Here is a 16,700-nt window from a genome sequence, read left to right as displayed (position 1 = left end):
GAACCTTGGTGTGATACTATGATATTGTAGCAAAGAACAGTCTGAACTTGATCAAGATTTGGATGATGTTGAAGAAGTAGAAGAAGAAGAAACTGGTGAAGAAACAAAAATCAAAGGTATTATTTTAAATTACTTCAGGAGCCAGTGATTGTTGGCACATGTCTTCTAGAGGGTAGTTAACAAATACTGTTCCCTTTTGGATCCTTGTCTACCCACGTGACCTGTATCTCTGGTTTAGGGACAGTTTGTATGTTCAGGGTGGGGGTAAGAAAAGAGGGGAAGAGGGAGATGGAGATATGATGGTAATAAGGGAAAAGGTATGAATATAGTTAGTAACCCGTCAGAAGTCACTCTGTATACCCACCCTCTACTGCTGGAGTGACATGGCATAGCTGTGTCAAACAGCTGCCCATGAGTTTTGTCTGAATTCAGAAATGTTACAGATGTTGGTGGGAGTTGTTTTGGTGATATTTCTAAACAAACAACACTAGCTTAGAGTTACTGGAAATGTTCATTGTTTCCTGCATAGAAAACATGTAGTTGTATGTCAGTCATTTTTTAATCCATTCCAATCAAATGACAAAAATGACATTTATTAAATGTAAAAAAAATTCACTGTTTTCTTTAGCAAATAATTATTTGGGGGGGGTTAGCAGTGTTAGTGGGGAATTGTACTGCTTTAGGTTACACCCTGTAGGTATGGGCCAAGAATATTAAAGTACTAGATGACTCAATTTTTCATTGTAAACCAGATGGAGGTTAATTGTGAAAAGGTCACTGAACTTTAGCATTAGCTTTCATCATGTAACATTCTTAAAAGACACATAGGTCTGTATCCTTAGTGGCTAGTCCTAAAGGCATGTTATAGTAAGTGTATGTCATCCAGTAATCAAATTAATCTTAGAAATTGATCTTTAAAAACATAATTGGGAAAATTCATGTCAATTTTGTGTAATGTCTATTGATGAAGAGATGGTAATAGCAAAATAATTTGTTTTGCCTAAATCTAGTTTTCTAGTTTATTTTTGCATTGAACATAATTTTTAGACACCGTTAACCACATTTTGTTTGGCTTTAGTTACAACCTTGATTGCCTCAACTGTTAACTATACACACAAGCACACTATACTAATAAGCATCAAACAAATATTTAGGCTACTCTACAGTCTTTCTCCCAGGGTTGAAACTGTCATTATATTTGCAGTTTTCTGATAATGTGTTGTCTGCCTTCAGAGTGTTACGTAGAGTCATACATAGTAGGTAGGCATCTGGATGAAGCTTTGAGCTTCTCAAAAATGTTAAGATGGATGAAATACAAGGTTGTAGGAGGAGAAAGGATATTTATTGTTAAAAGGTAGTTGTGGCAGTGGCATTTGTTTAGAGCATTAGGAATCTGAGCTTTCTGAACGTCAGGTTTTCCTAGAGTGGATTTTGCTCCACTTGCTTGCTGCCCGTCTCTACTCAAACCAATGAATTATGGGCTAGTCAGGAAAACTTCATTATTGGATTGTCCTATTAAAATCGCGTAATACATTTTCATAAAATCCTTCTTTCGATGCCCCCCCCCCTTTTTTTTTTTTTTTTTTTTAAAGCGCGTCAGCTGACTGTTCAGATGATGCAAAATCCTCAGATTCTTGCAGCCCTTCAAGAAAGACTTGATGGTCTGGTAGAAACACCAACAGGATACATTGAAAGGTACAAGTTCTTCTTTTCCGTGGTCCTTATTTATCCTTCTGTAATCAGCATTGCAGGTGTATCTTTTTAAAACCACCTAGGACTTAGATAATTAACAGTGAAAAGCCAATGTCTGTTAGTATCTAGTATAGGATTATTGAGAGTTTAAAATTTTGCTGAGTACCACCAATTTAGAGTTGATCTTTTAAAGTTTGACTCCTCTCCACAGGAAATACACTGATCTTAACCATTTCTGAGATTTATTTGGGGGTTTGCTAGGAATGCAGAGAATTAGAAGAAATACAGATTTCCTATTTATTTCACTAGTCCTATATATAAATCATTAACAATAGTCTGTATATCTTATTCTGCTTATAATCGTTTTTACTTGGTTTTATAATTTAAAGATTCATCCCTATTGCTATCTGTATGCAATCTCTAGTCAGCAGTTTCTGGCTTCTGAATGTTGTCACTTGGGGATATTTGTCCACCATATTTTATACTTTTTCTTTGGCGGATATCTAGATTGCTTCTAAGCTCCATCAACACAAACTCCATTATAATGGTCCTCTTTTTGCATGCTCTCTTAAAGAACTGTGTAAGAAATTTGTGAGACATGTACTTACCAGTGGGATTATTTGTTATGGGGTATGCAAACTTTAAGTACTTCCCAGCTTGCTTTCTAGAATGACTGTATCCAGTGCATGAAGGATGCTTTATCCTTGTGTCCTTGCCAGCAGTTGGCATCGTTCATCTTTATGGGTTTTTGTTTATACCAGCCTACAAGGTGCAGGCATATTTTATTTGTAATTTTTGCTGTCTAATGACTTTTGAGCTTTTCTTCATGACTGTAAGCCTTTCAGGTTGCTCTCGTCCACTTTCCTATTGGGGTCTACTGTCTTGTTTTGCAGGAGTTTTTGTATATTCTAGGTGTTAATCTCCTCAGTTTTAGGTTTTATAAATAATCTTTTGTCATTTTTATTTTATCCATAGCACTCTCCACTAAACCAGCATCTTTCATTTTTTATGTTTTAAGTTTTTTGACCTATGGCTTACTGTTTTCAAGTTAAGAAGTTCTTCCTAGTTACTTCTGCATTTCCTGTTGAGTAGTTTTACCTTTTCATCTTTAGGTCTTTACTTTTCAAGGCCACCTTTGTATTTAGCTGTGCATCAGGGTTTTTTGTTTTTGTTTTTGTTTTGGTGAGCCTGTTTTTATAACACTTCATTCTTTCCCCATTTATTTGTGATGCCACCTTTATTGCACATCAGTTTCTTACAAACACCTGTGTTTGTCTTTGAGCAGCACTCTTAATTAATGTGGCTTTTTAATATGTCTTCATATCTAGCAGGGTGATAATTTAATCTATTAATCTATTTCTCCCTGTAGTATCTTGCTTTTTTCTACCCCCCGCAATTCCCTAATGGAACATACTCTTAAGATTGGCCTAATTATATGAGACCTTTATCCCACATATGGCTGATAGTAAGTTTATAGGGGTTTTCACAAAATGAAACACTCCTCCACCAAATTTTGATAGGAGTTACATTGAATATATAGATTAACATGGTAGGGAATCATTCTTTTAATGTTAAATTGTCTCATTTATATCCTTGTATTTATTGAATCATCCTCTTTTCTGTTACAGTTTTTTTTCATAGTCTATTGGTTGATTCCTGTATACTTTAGTTGTGTTGCTGTTGTGAATAGTATCTTATTTCTTATTGTATTTCCAAGTTGACTATTGTTAATGTGGAGGAGTGATATTGATTTACCTTCTTTTGCTGTTGATCTAGTATCCAGAAATCTTGCTACATTTACAATTGTTCTTTTTTTTTCCTCCCATAGGCAAAAGATCTTATCTGCAAATAATAGCAGTTTTAGCTCTAATCTTTTCACATTACACCACACCAAGTTTATTTTTGGTTCATTATAACATTTTCCAGGTCTTTCAGTACTCTGTTAAACAATTAGCATTAAACACGAGCATTTTTATCTTATTTCATCTTAACTAGGAATGGTTATAAAACTCCATTAGACTTATTGTCTACTTGGAATTTTTTTTAAAACGTCAAGTAGTTGATGTTTTATTCAAGGTCTTCTCTAGTGAAACTGTGTGTGTGTGTGTGTGTGTGTGTGTGTGTGTGTGTATGTGCATGTGTATATAATACAGAAATTTTTGTGGGATTATAATTCCATGCCCTGGTGTTAGAGTCAAGATTTCACCTTCTTAATGAAATAAACAGGGCTACTTTTACTTTTTCTCCTTTTTTTCAAAGCAACTTGTATACATAGGAATTAATTGTCCCTTGAACAGTTGATAGAACTCTTCTAAAAACGGACTTGGGCTTTTAGGGTTTGAGAATCCTTCTTTGGATTTGCTTCATTCCCCTTTCAGTTTCTTGAATTGAGGGCTTCGTTCATTTGATTTTTTTTTTTAATTTATCTTTTATGGCCTTAATATTTATTGCAGATGTTCTGTGAAAGTTGAGTGTGAAGATCTATCTGCTGAAATTAGTACCTCAGATTTATTAACTGTGTTGTTCAGGTTCTCTTTATTTCTTATTGATTGCTTTATCTAACAGATTCTGGGAAGAATGTGTTAAATTTCCACTTAATCTGTTTCTCCCTGTGATTCTATTAGTTATGGATTAATATATTTTTGAAGCTGTATTATTAACTATATGTTGGTGATGTGTATATCTTGTCCTTTTGTTCCAGTTACCAGTATAAAATATCCTCTTTTATATTTTGTGGTGGTGGTGGTATGAATTGTTTTGTTTGATCTTAAGACCGCTATTCTAGGGATCCCTGGGTGGTGCAGCGGTTTGGCGCCTGCCTTTGGCCCAGGGCATGATCCTGGAGACCTGGGATGAGTCCCACATCAGGCTCCCTGCATGGAGCCTGCTTCTGCCTCTGCCTGTGTCTCTGCCCCTCTCTCTCTCTCTCTCTCTCTCTCTGTGACTATCATAAAAAAAAAAAAAAAAAAAAAAAAGACCACTATTCTAGCCTTCTTTTGATGTTTATTTACCTGGCATGTCTTTCTCCATCCTTGTATCTTATCTCTAGTATGTAAGTTTGCTGCTTTATTAGTAATTTTAAACTCTTTGCATTTCTTGAAAGTGGTATTGTTTTTGGACATAATTGCTATTATTTTATAATTTATTGTACAATGTTTCTTTCTCTTTTCCTGCTTTTCTTCAAATAAACCAAGTTGTCTTCTGATATTAAAATTGCTGCATTTTGTTTTTTGTTATTATGGTAAAAGGGCTTCTAACCTAATATCTAAGTTTATTTACCCATATTGATTTCTTAAATTTACTAATGTCTGTTTTTTTTTTTTTTTTTTTTTACACGTATATGTTCTCTAGTCCTCTTTTTTCCCATCAAGGCAACAGTAAAATTTACCAAGGTTTTTGACCACCCACACTTACATAGTATTTCCGGATTTTTTTTTTTTTTTTTTTTACTTAGAAATTATTTTTAATGTAATGAGTGTTTGTGGCATATTTCCTGAAGCTTCATATGTCTCATACAATTTTTATTTTGCCTTCATATTTGAATAATAGTTTGGCTTATAAAATTTTAAGTTCAAAGTTCTTAAATATCTTAAAAATTCATTTCTTCTTGTATCTGGAGTTTTCTTTTGAAGCCTGTTGTCAGTCCGATTCCTTTTCCTGTATAGGTTATTTGCTTTTTCATTGAACACACTTAGAATTTTATTTGGTCTTTGATATTCATGAATATCATTCACCTGTCTAGGGGTTAGAGTAAGGATTTTCATATTACTTTAATTCTGAGAAATTTATTGCTCTTTTCTTCAGATATCCACCTCCTGTCTTTCAGCTGTTGCTAATTTTGTTCAAATCATTTTTCTGTCTTTCCTGCTGCTTTTCTGGAGAGTATTCCAACTTTAATGAACTTCCTTAAGCTGAACCTATCCTGTTTATCTTATTTGTTGGTTATTTGTTTCAGCTACTGTATTTTTCATATTTAATATTTCTACTTTGTTTTAGATTTCTTGGTCTTGTTTCTTCCCTCCTCTCTTTAAATATATTTACATTGTTCTGTCTAATAATACGGCTTCAGATGATACGTATTTCATTCTTTCATTAGAAATTTATACTCCTTAAAGTTTTAGTTATTTTGGCTGTAGAGCTCAGGCTCACTGGCTGATTTACTCCTCAATAATGATTATTGAGGGAGGAGAAAAGATCAGGCTCTGGTTTGTGACAGTCTCGTGGAATTTAAGAATAGAGTCTGGTCACCTGAGACTCAAAGTTTACTGTCAATTCCAGGCAATTGTCTTTGGCTGCTTGGGGCAGAGGAAGTTGCTCCTTTGGTTGTAATCTGTTGTACCTGGGTTGGAGGGGTGGAGGAGGGAGTGCTTTGTAGGCTCTCAGCTCAACGAACTCCTAAGAATGCTGGCACCTGGGCTTTGTGAAGGGTGAAGAGGTCAGGCACTGGCTGTTGTAAGGCAAACCCAAAATTTCAAAAGCTTTCTTCCAGTCTGTCCTGTTCCCTGTTCTGCTCATTCTTGCCCATTTCCAGGTGGCAGTTCACCCTGTACGGTTGTTAGTCTTACTCAGAAGTTGCTCCGTAGTATGTGTGCGTGTGAGTGTGTAAGTCCCTGAAATAGTTGTTTTCTTCTTGGTTCTGAAGTTCTAGGGTTCATTTTTTTTTCTGAGATACGGTGTAGGTGTGGGCAGCACCCCATGTTATTTCATCACCTTGACAAAACATTAAGCTTTACTTTTAACTGTAAGAAATAAAAAATTGGTAATAGGTAATTTGTTTTTTTACTTCTGATTAATGTAACTAAAGTAGCGGTTAAGTAAGAGAAATATTTGATTTACAACAATCTGCTCATGGCAGAAAATTCTAACCTGGATTCTGGATCTCTTACACAGATTCCCTGAAGTTAGATCAATTTTAAGTGAACAGTTTTTTTTTTTTAATTTTTATTTATTTATGATAGTGACAGAGAGAGAGAGAGAGAAAGAGAGAGACAGAGACATAGGCAGAGGGAGAAGCAGGCTCCATGCACTGGGAGCCCGACGTGGGATTCGATCCCGGGTCTCCAGGATCGCGCCCTGGGCCAAAGGCAGGCGCTAAACCGCTGCGCCACCCAGGGATCCCCTTAAGTGAACAGTTTTTGGGTGGTAGGGGATTCATAAGTTTACTTATACTTCAGGTGGCGTATACCCCATAGAAAATTGTATGATTTATGAATTATATCTCAAAGCTATTAAGTCCCTTCATGAAATATAGCATTCTTTTTTTAATGTAAATTCAAGTTTCTTTTTTTTAAAGATTTTATTTATTTATTCATGAGAGACTGAGAGAGGCAGACACACAGGCAGAGGGAGAAGCAGGCTCCATGCAGGGAGCCCGATGTGGGACCTGATCCCTGGACCCTGGACAGGGGAATCATGTCCTGAGCCAAAGGCCAGACGCTCAACCACTGAGCCACCCAGGCGTCCCTAAATTCAAGTTTTAAATACAGAGACTAAAAGAGGAAATAATGGTATAGGATATCATCCTTTTTTCTAATATACATATGCTCCTCTCCTTTTCCCTAAAAATAGCTGGTATGGGTGAGATACACATACTTTATTTTTTTAAATCAAGGTTATTGTCGTTATTCTCAGGATGCTCAGTCAGTCCCTAAATTTTAACTTCCTAAGATAGACTGTTTTACAGCTTAGATGCCAGCACTGACAAGTCTTTGCTGAACTTGATTATGATGAAAGATTTATGTGATTTACATCTTTTTATCAACTTACTGTATCTGTTTAAATGTTCACTTTTGAAATATTTTCTAGTTAAGTCTGTGTATTTTATATTTCTTGACTTTTAATTACTTTGAATAGACCTTTTGTTTCAAATAGGAGATTTAACATTCACTAACTTTTATGCTTTACTATTCAATATGATAGAAGTGTGAGTGTTTTACTCTGATGCTATGTAACTGGTGCACTTCCAACCTTTCAGTTTGCCTAGGGTAGTTAAAAGACGAGTGAATGCTCTCAAAAATCTTCAAGTTAAATGTGCACAGATAGAAGCCAAATTCTATGAGGAAGTTCATGATCTTGAAAGAAAGTATGCTGTTCTCTATCAACCTCTGTTTGATAAGGTAATGATTTCTACTACTTTATTTTCTTTACCTAAAATTTGAGATTATAATAAAGCTCTGGAAATACAACCAACCTTGCAGATGGTTTAATCTTTATAGACCTCTCAGCAAAATGGTTATTCGAGGTATTTGGAAAAACTCAATAATAGCAATTCAATTGGTGGTACGCATTCATAAAATCTATACACAGCTTTAATGCAAAACAGCTAGTTTTTGGCTTGGATGTCAGTGTTTTTATGCAAGCTTTTCTTTTTTTAAATCATTTTAGCGATTTGAGATCATTAATGCAATTTATGAACCTACGGAAGAAGAATGTGAATGGAAACCAGATGAGGAGGACGAAATTTCGGTCAGTACCAACTTTAATGTAGTGTTTTTTTTGTCTTGGAAATATTTTATTGTAAGAATGTTGGTGAGTTAACAATAATCAGAACAGATGAGCCACTCACTGTTTGCCCTGCTACCATCTGTACCCAAATTCATTTTTCCCTTACATTTTTTAGTATTTAAATTTTATAGATCATGTAAACTTTTCCTTTGAATTTAATGACATGCAAAGGATTGTTCTTGTTTTTCAAGTAGTAGAGGCCTCTAAGTGATTTGCCTACAACTAATAAATGGCAGGATTGTGACACAGATCCGGTGTCTGTTCTATGACTATTTCCCGAGCGTTGCTATTTTAATGTTGGTTGATTAGGAGAACATAATGTTTTGATCAAAAACACCAAGGGGTGAGGATTTGGGCACAGTTTATGTTTCTTTTTTTAACTAAAGTTAAAACATTTTTTTCTCTAAAACGGTTTCCCCATAGCTCATAGGTTCTACGTTTTGGGAGGGTTATGGTAGTAGCAATAAGTAAGGTTTGGTATGGGTAACAGCAGTGTTTACACAGTTGGATTAGAACTTGTTTGAAAATTGCAGTTGGTGATTGAGGATTTGCTGGTTTCTGTACTTCATCACTGGATGTAAGTTAGGAGATGGTAAGATTTTATCAAGTGATCTAATCTAGTTATTCAATAATTTATGCTGTTATTTATCTAGGAGGAGCTAAAAGAAAAAGCCAAGATTGAAGATGAGAAAAAGGATGAAGAAAAAGAAGACCCCAAGGGAATTCCTGAATTCTGGTTGACTGTTTTTAAGAATGTTGACTTGCTCAGTGATATGGTTCAGGTAATTTTATTCATTAAAAACATCAGTTTACCTCAAAGGGTAAAAACCTTTGAAATTTAAATGGGTATGATGACTAGTCACTCCATTGTTGACCTCTACAGAATGATTGCTGTCTTTTGAAAACTGTTACCTGTAGAAGGAAAATTGCATCTTCGATTATTGTAATCAAATTATAGTTCATTTTCAAGTTAGATACTGAAATAGTCCCTTTGACAGTTGTTTATCATTGAGCAGTGTTTTGTTTAGTCTTGTGTCTTCTCTGTTTAGGTGCTTGGTATTAGAGAGTGGAGAGAGGAAACTTAAAATTTCATTTATCTTACCAAAAAGACCTTTTCAGTCTGAAACAAATATTGAGGAACATTTGCATTTTAAAGGAATAACATAAAGATCTTTAACTCCTTTAACTCCTTTACTCCTTGTCACTTTTTTTTGAAATCCAACACAGATGTCACCTTCTCAGGGAAATTTCACCTGTTGTAATCAGATGCATTTCTTGAGCCACTATTATCTGCATTATAGTACTTTTAGTGTACTTTAGTGATAGAAGTCAAGAAAAAGAAATCTCAAAACTGTGACTGCTTATTGCATTTCTACTTTGGCAAAGTACAGAAGGACCCAGCAGAATGAAAGGAATAAGAAGCAGCTGGAAAAGGAAATGTTTTTAAAGCAAATATGCCTTAGACTTGGTTTTATGTTCTTCAGCCCATTCGGTCTGATGATAGATATAATTCTCTGTTAAGTCACTTTTTTTCTACCATTGGCAGTAGAAATGAGTAGAGCTTATAAGTAAACTATAGCTTTGGTATAAAACCATAATCTGGAGAGTAGGTCTTACGGTTTGTAATTGTTACCTCACTATATAAATGTCTCAGTCACCTAAATGTTTATTGTCCAGTGGTAGCACACTAATCCTGAAGTGCTACGTTAGATTCTCATTTTAGTATTTTCTTAATTTGCAGGAACACGACGAACCTATTCTGAAGCACTTGAAAGATATTAAAGTGAAGTTCTCAGATGCTGGCCAGCCTATGGTAAAAGAACTTTGAAATATTTTTAGTTTTTTAACATTAGACATTTATAGGTAGATATATGGAACTTTCTAAAAAGTGATATTCTAAGCCTAGAAATGGTGAGAAAGAAGTTGGTACTCTTAATTATTGTTAGGAAATAAATGTTTGGGTGTTGGTAATTATGATACAGTATTTATTCCTTTTCCTCCCTCTGAACATAAAACTGTTATTGAAATATAGTAAATCCTTGTGTCTAGATGAAGAATAGATAAAAATGATAGCAAGGAAAAAAATAATAGCACCCTGAATACCTACTCTGTCTTAAAAGGTGTGTGTCTGGAAATTACATGAAACAAAAGATGTTAGAGGCCCCCTACTTCCCCATGATGAAAGATCAGCTATGAGCTTCTCCTAAAATCATCAGTATTATGTGAAGTATGGGCAAAGCTACTACAGACTATAGATTCTTTCTTCTATCGTGTATAGTAAAGTTGGGCTATTTCTCTGTCACATTTGGGGTAGGAGAAGATTTAAAGTCTTTGTAGGGATGAAAGGAGGAGGGAGTACTAGGTCAGTTTATTTCGTTCTAACCTATTTATAAAAATGCTACTAAATAGAAGTTGTAAGTTGAGCTAGGTTTTATTTAGTTTTATTTTGTGCTTTGTTTTGCTTTTTTGACATAATTTGGGGTTTATCTGACCCATTCCCGGAGCAGAAAAGGCATTATCACCTACTTTATGTGGTTGTAAAAATCAATAGATTAAATTTCACTTAATAAAGCATGAACATTTATGATGCAGGAGTTTCATCAGTTTTTTTTTTTTTTTAAGAGTTTTGTCTTAGAATTTCACTTTGAACCCAATGAATATTTCACAAATGAAGTATTGACAAAGACCTATAGGATGAGATCAGAACCAGATGATTCTGATCCCTTTTCTTTTGATGGACCAGAAATTATGGGTTGTACAGGGTGAGTTTAATTTTACTACTTTCACAGAATATTCTATGTCTTATTGTTTTACTTATGATTTGTGATATTTAGTGTTTCCTAGTGTATATTTGATACATAGTTTAAACATTTCAGAAAAGTGTTTCTTAGACAAGCATACCTACTTTCCTAGAACTCCTTGGCTTATGGTATTGCAGACATCTCTGCAAAGGAGAACACTTAAATTTACTCTATTGTGAATTTGTGCTACTTGTCAATAATTTTGTTGAGAAAATGTGTTTAGAAATAAAATTTTCCTCTTTATGTATTGCTATTGAAAGCATTTGAGCCAATTTCCCCCCCTAAAATTGGTAATACAAATAATATTTGGGGTGCTTGGGTGGCTCATTCAGTGAAGCGTCTCTTGGTTTTGGCTCAGGTCATGATCGCAGGGCTGTGAGATTGAGCCCCCGTGTCCCAGCCCAGAGTCTGCTGGAGACTTTGTCCCCCTTTGGTCCTCCCCTTGTTCATGTGCAAGAGTGCTCTCGCTCTCTAAAAAAGAAAATCTCAAAAAAATATATAACATTCGATTGGATAAATCTTAGCTCTTCCAGCAATTAAGTGTAGTATGTTAATTGTGATAGATTCTTCCCTTTGTTTTGCAAGGTGCCAGATAGATTGGAAAAAAGGAAAGAATGTCACTTTGAAAACCATTAAGAAGAAGCAGAAACACAAGGGACGTGGGACAGTTCGTACTGTGACCAAAACAGTTTCCAATGACTCTTTCTTTAATTTTTTTGCCCCACCTGAAGGTAAATAGTGTCTTAGTTTGGGTATTGATGGTTGTTTTATTGTAAGCTTTTTAAAAATTCCTTACTCATTTGAATTCCTTTTCTCAATTTTGCAGTTCCTGAGAGTGGAGATTTGGTAAGTTAAATCGTTATTTATTTGTTGAATTGTTCACTGTGAAATTTAAAGAACTGTTTCTCAGATGTGGGGAGTTGGATAGTTGCTACTCACCTGAGGCTTGCAGTGCATGAAGAAGACCTGTATCCATCTGAAATTATTTCATTCAAAATGCACGGAGTGCTTTCACTGAGAAATGCTGAAAGGCTAAAGACTTTTCTTTTGAGGCTTGTGGGGGCTTCAGGTTCTTAAGATGATAGTTTTCTTATTGAAACTCGGATGTATTAAGTCATTTGGACTATTTACTCCTAACCACATTCTGGTTAGAATCCTTTCTGTATTTGTTACTCCAGTGGAAACACGCTTTCATATTGTGGCCATGAATTATGTGACCCCATAGCCAAGAGCTTACTTATTAGTGCCTGTGTTACAGCCTGGAATGAGGAATAACCTCAAAGAAGTCTGTGCAGGCAAGGGTGTAAGCTAGGTATGTGTTTTGAATTTGCTTTTCTGTTGGGCAGATTTAAAAAAAAAAATCTTTATTCATGAGAGAGACACAGAGAGAGGCAGAGACACAAGCAGAGGGAGAAGCAGGCTCCATGCAGGGAGCCCAATATGGGACTGGATCCCGGGTCTCCAGGATCACGCCTTGGGCCAAAGGCAGATGCTCAACTGCTAAGCCACCCTGGCGTCCCTCTGTTGGCCAGATTTTTGAACTTCTATTAACTCAGTCTAAGTTTTATACATATGGAATTAGAAAGTATGTTTATTTTGAAGTACTTTTGAATTAGAATAGTTTTGGCTAAGACTTAGACCAGATCTATAAAAGCCAGGTATTTCTGCCTATAAAAAGTGGCAAGCTTGGTTCAAAATGCCTTTTGTTAAAAAAAAAAAAAAAAAAAAAGCCTTTCGTGGGATTAAAAAGAATATAAAAGTGGCACGTGAATTTTAGGTAGAACTACTTAGCATTAAGATAGAGTTTCATGCTATTTTCATGTTAGTGAGTGGATTGGAGTTTGTGTTGAAGTGAATTTTTTTTTTTAATTCTACTGTCAAATATTGATGGTGACAAAAACGGTCTTGAGTTGTTACAGATAGAACACCTCCACTTGTGATGAGTTATCTTTCCTTCAAAGTCCACTGCCCCCTTTTGTGGGTTTTTTTTTTTTTTTTTTTTTTGGCTGTTAAAGTGGATTGTGTTGATGATTCAAAATAGACATTGATGGAATGTTAATTCATTGTTTGGTATCATGGAACTTAAGTGGGATTATTTTAATTTTGAATAATGTCAGCACCATTTCTATGTTGTGCTTTGTCATTAAATAGAACTCCTTAAAACAGAAATTATTAAATATAATTCTCATTTGGCATTATACATGCAAACTGCTAATAGACTATCTTTAAGGAATTGTGAGGTGATCTTCTGTGTTCTTTGTGTGCTGTATACCTAATGTTATTTAAATCCTGAGATTCTTAATATTATTCAATTTGTGTTTTCAGTAATGAGTATTTATAAGGAAAATTAAAATCCCGTAACAAAGTTGCTTTTATATTTTAATTTTAAGTCAAAAACTAAGCAATAAATAAAGTTCTAATTTTTATTTTCCTAAATTTCTCTAAGTAATATACACTGACTTGCTAACTTTTTTAAAAACCTATGAACATAAACCATATATACATATATAGATGACTGTTTAATCACACACAGAAGATAATTTTAAAATGACAAAGTTAGAAGTGAAATTGAATGTTGCTTCATTAGGATTTAATCCTAAAATTCTTGCATGTGCCTAATTAAATAAGTTATTAAATATTGTGCTTTTTTTTTTTTTCCTTAAAAAACAAAACAGGATGATGATGCTGAAGCTATCCTTGCTGCAGACTTTGAAATTGGTCACTTTCTACGTGAGCGTATAATCCCAAGATCAGTGTTATACTTTACTGGAGAAGCTATTGAAGATGATGATGATGATGTGAGTGAATCTGAATCCTGCAGTGAAATCATTTGGTGAGGGTATGATGGTCACAATTGGTGAGCAGTTTAATGAGTAAATGTAAATTTTTAAGAAAACAGAATAATTCAAAGGCTAATTACAGATGTCCTGTAGGTAACTTTCCTGAATTGTTTTTAAATATTTCCTTAGAATATTTGGTAGCTTTTATTTTCCTGCTCTTTATGAAGACTGCTCTGAATTAGTGCAACTTTTGGTCAGTGTTGTAGATGTATTATGCTCTCGGTTTTGACCAGACAAACATACCTGAGATATTTTTTATTGCTTAATAGAACAATACTAGGAAGCATAGAATTTTTATCTGAAGGAATAATCAAGAATTAAGGTAAAATTAGGCAGTCCTCATATTTTGGTTATCTTTATTGCTAGATGTCATTCAAATAGGTTTCAGGTTCTTTTTGCGCTTGCTTATACTTCACATAAGTATAGGCAAGTAATGCTTATAGTAATAGTTGTCTGATCACACCCACAATTGTACTGTGTTCTTTAACTTTTTAAATTGTCAGATTTAGATATTGGCACTGAGTTGAGTGATTCCTGCAGCTATTTAATTTATAATTAATGGCCTTAGAGAAAGTATTTTGAATACTTTTAAATATTAGTGGATACAGTCATGGCTGTAACAAATGCTATTCTCAAATGTTTGTTAGCTTCATTCAAACCTCACCTTTTTTTCCCTTTTTAGTATGATGAAGAAGGTGAAGAAGCGGATGAGGTAATGTTTACCAAATGAGCAAATAATTCTCTGTTTAACACACTGAGAAGCAAATTGAGTGACTTATGTATTCCTTTGCTATAATCCTTATTCTGTGATACGGGATAAAATCCTTTTGGAAAAAAATATGGTTTTAGAATTCTACAGCCAAACAATGTATGTATGAGGTTTCAATAAATAAATTGCAAAACTCAGAACATTTTTTTTATTTCAAATAATTCTGTTCTGCTGCAGGGTTATCAGCTCTTTGAAGAAGTCAAAAGCTGCAGTAAACTTTTTCAACGTTGGCTGCAGTAAATCTTTTCAATAAAAGCTCTCTGGATGTCTCAAGTTGTGTTGGGAAATTTTTCATATTAGAAGCTTTCAAATTAAATTGCATTGTCACCAAACTGTAATCATGAAAATCTTTTGACCTATAGAGTAACTTGTATTAAAATTTCTCCGTACGTTATGAGCCATTTCTTCCTACTGTGTACCTACTTCATGGATGCATTTTGAACTTTAATATAGGAAGGGGAAGAAGAAGGAGATGAGGAAAATGATCCAGACTATGACTCAAAGGTGAGCAAAATTAGTGCTGCTTTTTATTCCAGGCAGGTTAAGTAAGAGTTGATGTTTCTTAATATAAGGTTTATTTATTTTTTTGTCCATTAAAGTCTTTAATAAATCCTATTGCCTGGAGATAATATATATTCTGTTTTGATCCCCATTGGCATATCAGTAGTACATGAGATTTCAGTGCACATTTCCTAAGAAACTTTATTTTTGGTTCTGACTTTGTATTTTTCTTAGTCTCAGGCTAAATAAACCCTAAGATTTTAATGTACATTATCTTGGGCTCTTTTAAAAAATTTATTTTTATTTTTTTATTTATTTGAGAGAGTGCAAGCATACACAAGACGAAAGTTGGGGCAGAGAGAGGGGAAGAGAAGCATGCTCTCTGCTGAGCAGGGAGCCTGATGTGGGGCTTGATCCCACCCAGGACCCTGGGATTGTGACCTCAGCTGAAGGCTGAAATTAACTGACCCACCCAGGTGCCCCTATGCTTTTTAAAAAGTGTTTTTAAGAAGCATTTTATTTTCATTTTATTTTTTAAAGATTTAGTTATTTTAGAGAGAGTGAATGGAGGGGGAAGGGTGGAGAGAAAGGGGGTGAGAGAGAGAGAGAGAGAGAGCAAGAATCCTCAGCAGACTCCCTGCCCTAGTGCAGAGTTTGATGCAGGGATTCAGGGCTTGACCTCGGGCTTGATCCCAGGATCATGACCTGAGCCAATATTAAGAGTCAGCCGGTCTTTAACCGACTGTGTCACCCAGGAGCCCTTGGAAGCATTTTAAATTCTTGTTTATATTCTTTAGGTTGTTTTCCCTCCAAAGGATAGCTTTTTTTTTTTTTTTTAAGATTTTATTTATTTATTAGAGAGGCAGAGACACACAGGCAGAGGGAGAAGCAGGCTCCATCAGGGAACCTGATGTGGGACTTGATTCCGGGGCTCCAGGATCACGCCCTGGGCCAAAGGCAGGTGCTAAACTGCTGAGCCACCCGGGCTGCCCCCAAGGATAGCTTATAAACAAAGGTCAGTTTTTAAATAATCTGATTGCAGGAGTGCTTGGGAATAGAGAAGCAGTACTGCTTATTGGGAGTCTCCCAACCACTTTCTTTATCTTTGAGACTCTCAGTTGTTCTTGGGAGTTTGTTATATCAGAGTTGGTAAAGCCCTTTGTCTCCCCCCAAAATACATAGTACATTATCAAGATTCATTTGAAACTTGGTTTCTGTTAAATGCATTTACTCATTTGCTAAGTACTGTAAAATATCCAGAAGATACTTTAGTGAGCAGGTAAGAGAAGGGGTAATTAAAAATCAAATTAAATAGTCTAAAAGGTATAAATTAGTATGTCTGAATAATCTAGAAAAAGGCAAAAATAATTGGTGATATGACTAACATAAATTGCTTGGTTAATTTTTAAGATTATGGTTCAGTGTGTTATTTTATGGAGTTCATTCCACAATGTAAAATTTGGGCTTTAGCATTTTTGTGATTTGCTAATATTTGAATAAATAGTTTGCCATCCTTGCTATACCATTTCCTTAATTTGGCAAAAATTTTGGTAGAACGAAGAGATCATATAATTACGATAATTACTGTTGAAA

The 16,700-nt window shown here is 34.8% G+C and overlaps 1 protein-coding gene across 22 annotated transcripts in view; it reads left to right on the top strand.

Annotated features, from left to right (window-relative positions):
- NAP1L1 (nucleosome assembly protein 1 like 1) overlaps positions 1-16,700 on the top strand; it is a 33,135-nt gene that overhangs the window by 15,490 nt on the left and 945 nt on the right. For 12 of the 22 annotated variants that reach the window (XM_072772817.1, XM_072772818.1, XM_072772826.1 and 9 more), the window contains 12 exons: positions 31-116; positions 1,593-1,695; positions 7,667-7,808; positions 8,077-8,157; positions 8,850-8,978; positions 9,938-10,009; positions 10,819-10,958; positions 11,583-11,728; positions 11,824-11,843; positions 13,673-13,795; positions 14,520-14,549; positions 15,060-15,110. In XM_072772817.1, coding sequence (XP_072628918.1) covers positions 31-116; positions 1,593-1,695; positions 7,667-7,808; positions 8,077-8,157; positions 8,850-8,978; positions 9,938-10,009; positions 10,819-10,958; positions 11,583-11,728; positions 11,824-11,843; positions 13,673-13,795; positions 14,520-14,549; positions 15,060-15,110 — 1,123 coding nt within the window. Of the gene's footprint in view, positions 1-30; positions 117-1,592; positions 1,696-7,666; positions 7,809-8,076; positions 8,158-8,849; positions 8,979-9,937; positions 10,010-10,818; positions 10,959-11,582; positions 11,729-11,823; positions 11,844-13,672; positions 13,796-14,519; positions 14,550-14,783; positions 15,111-16,700 lie in introns of all 22 variants that reach the window. The other 10 variants (XM_072772828.1, XM_072772830.1, XM_072772833.1 and 7 more) reach the window with 2 other exon arrangements.

This window comes from Canis lupus, chromosome 13 (genome assembly GCF_048164855.1).
Source record: "Canis lupus baileyi chromosome 13, mCanLup2.hap1, whole genome shotgun sequence".
Classification (NCBI taxonomy): Eukaryota; Metazoa; Chordata; class Mammalia; order Carnivora; family Canidae; genus Canis; species Canis lupus.
Note: the sequence above shows the minus strand (reverse complement) of the source record. Positions and strands in the feature narration are given on the sequence as shown.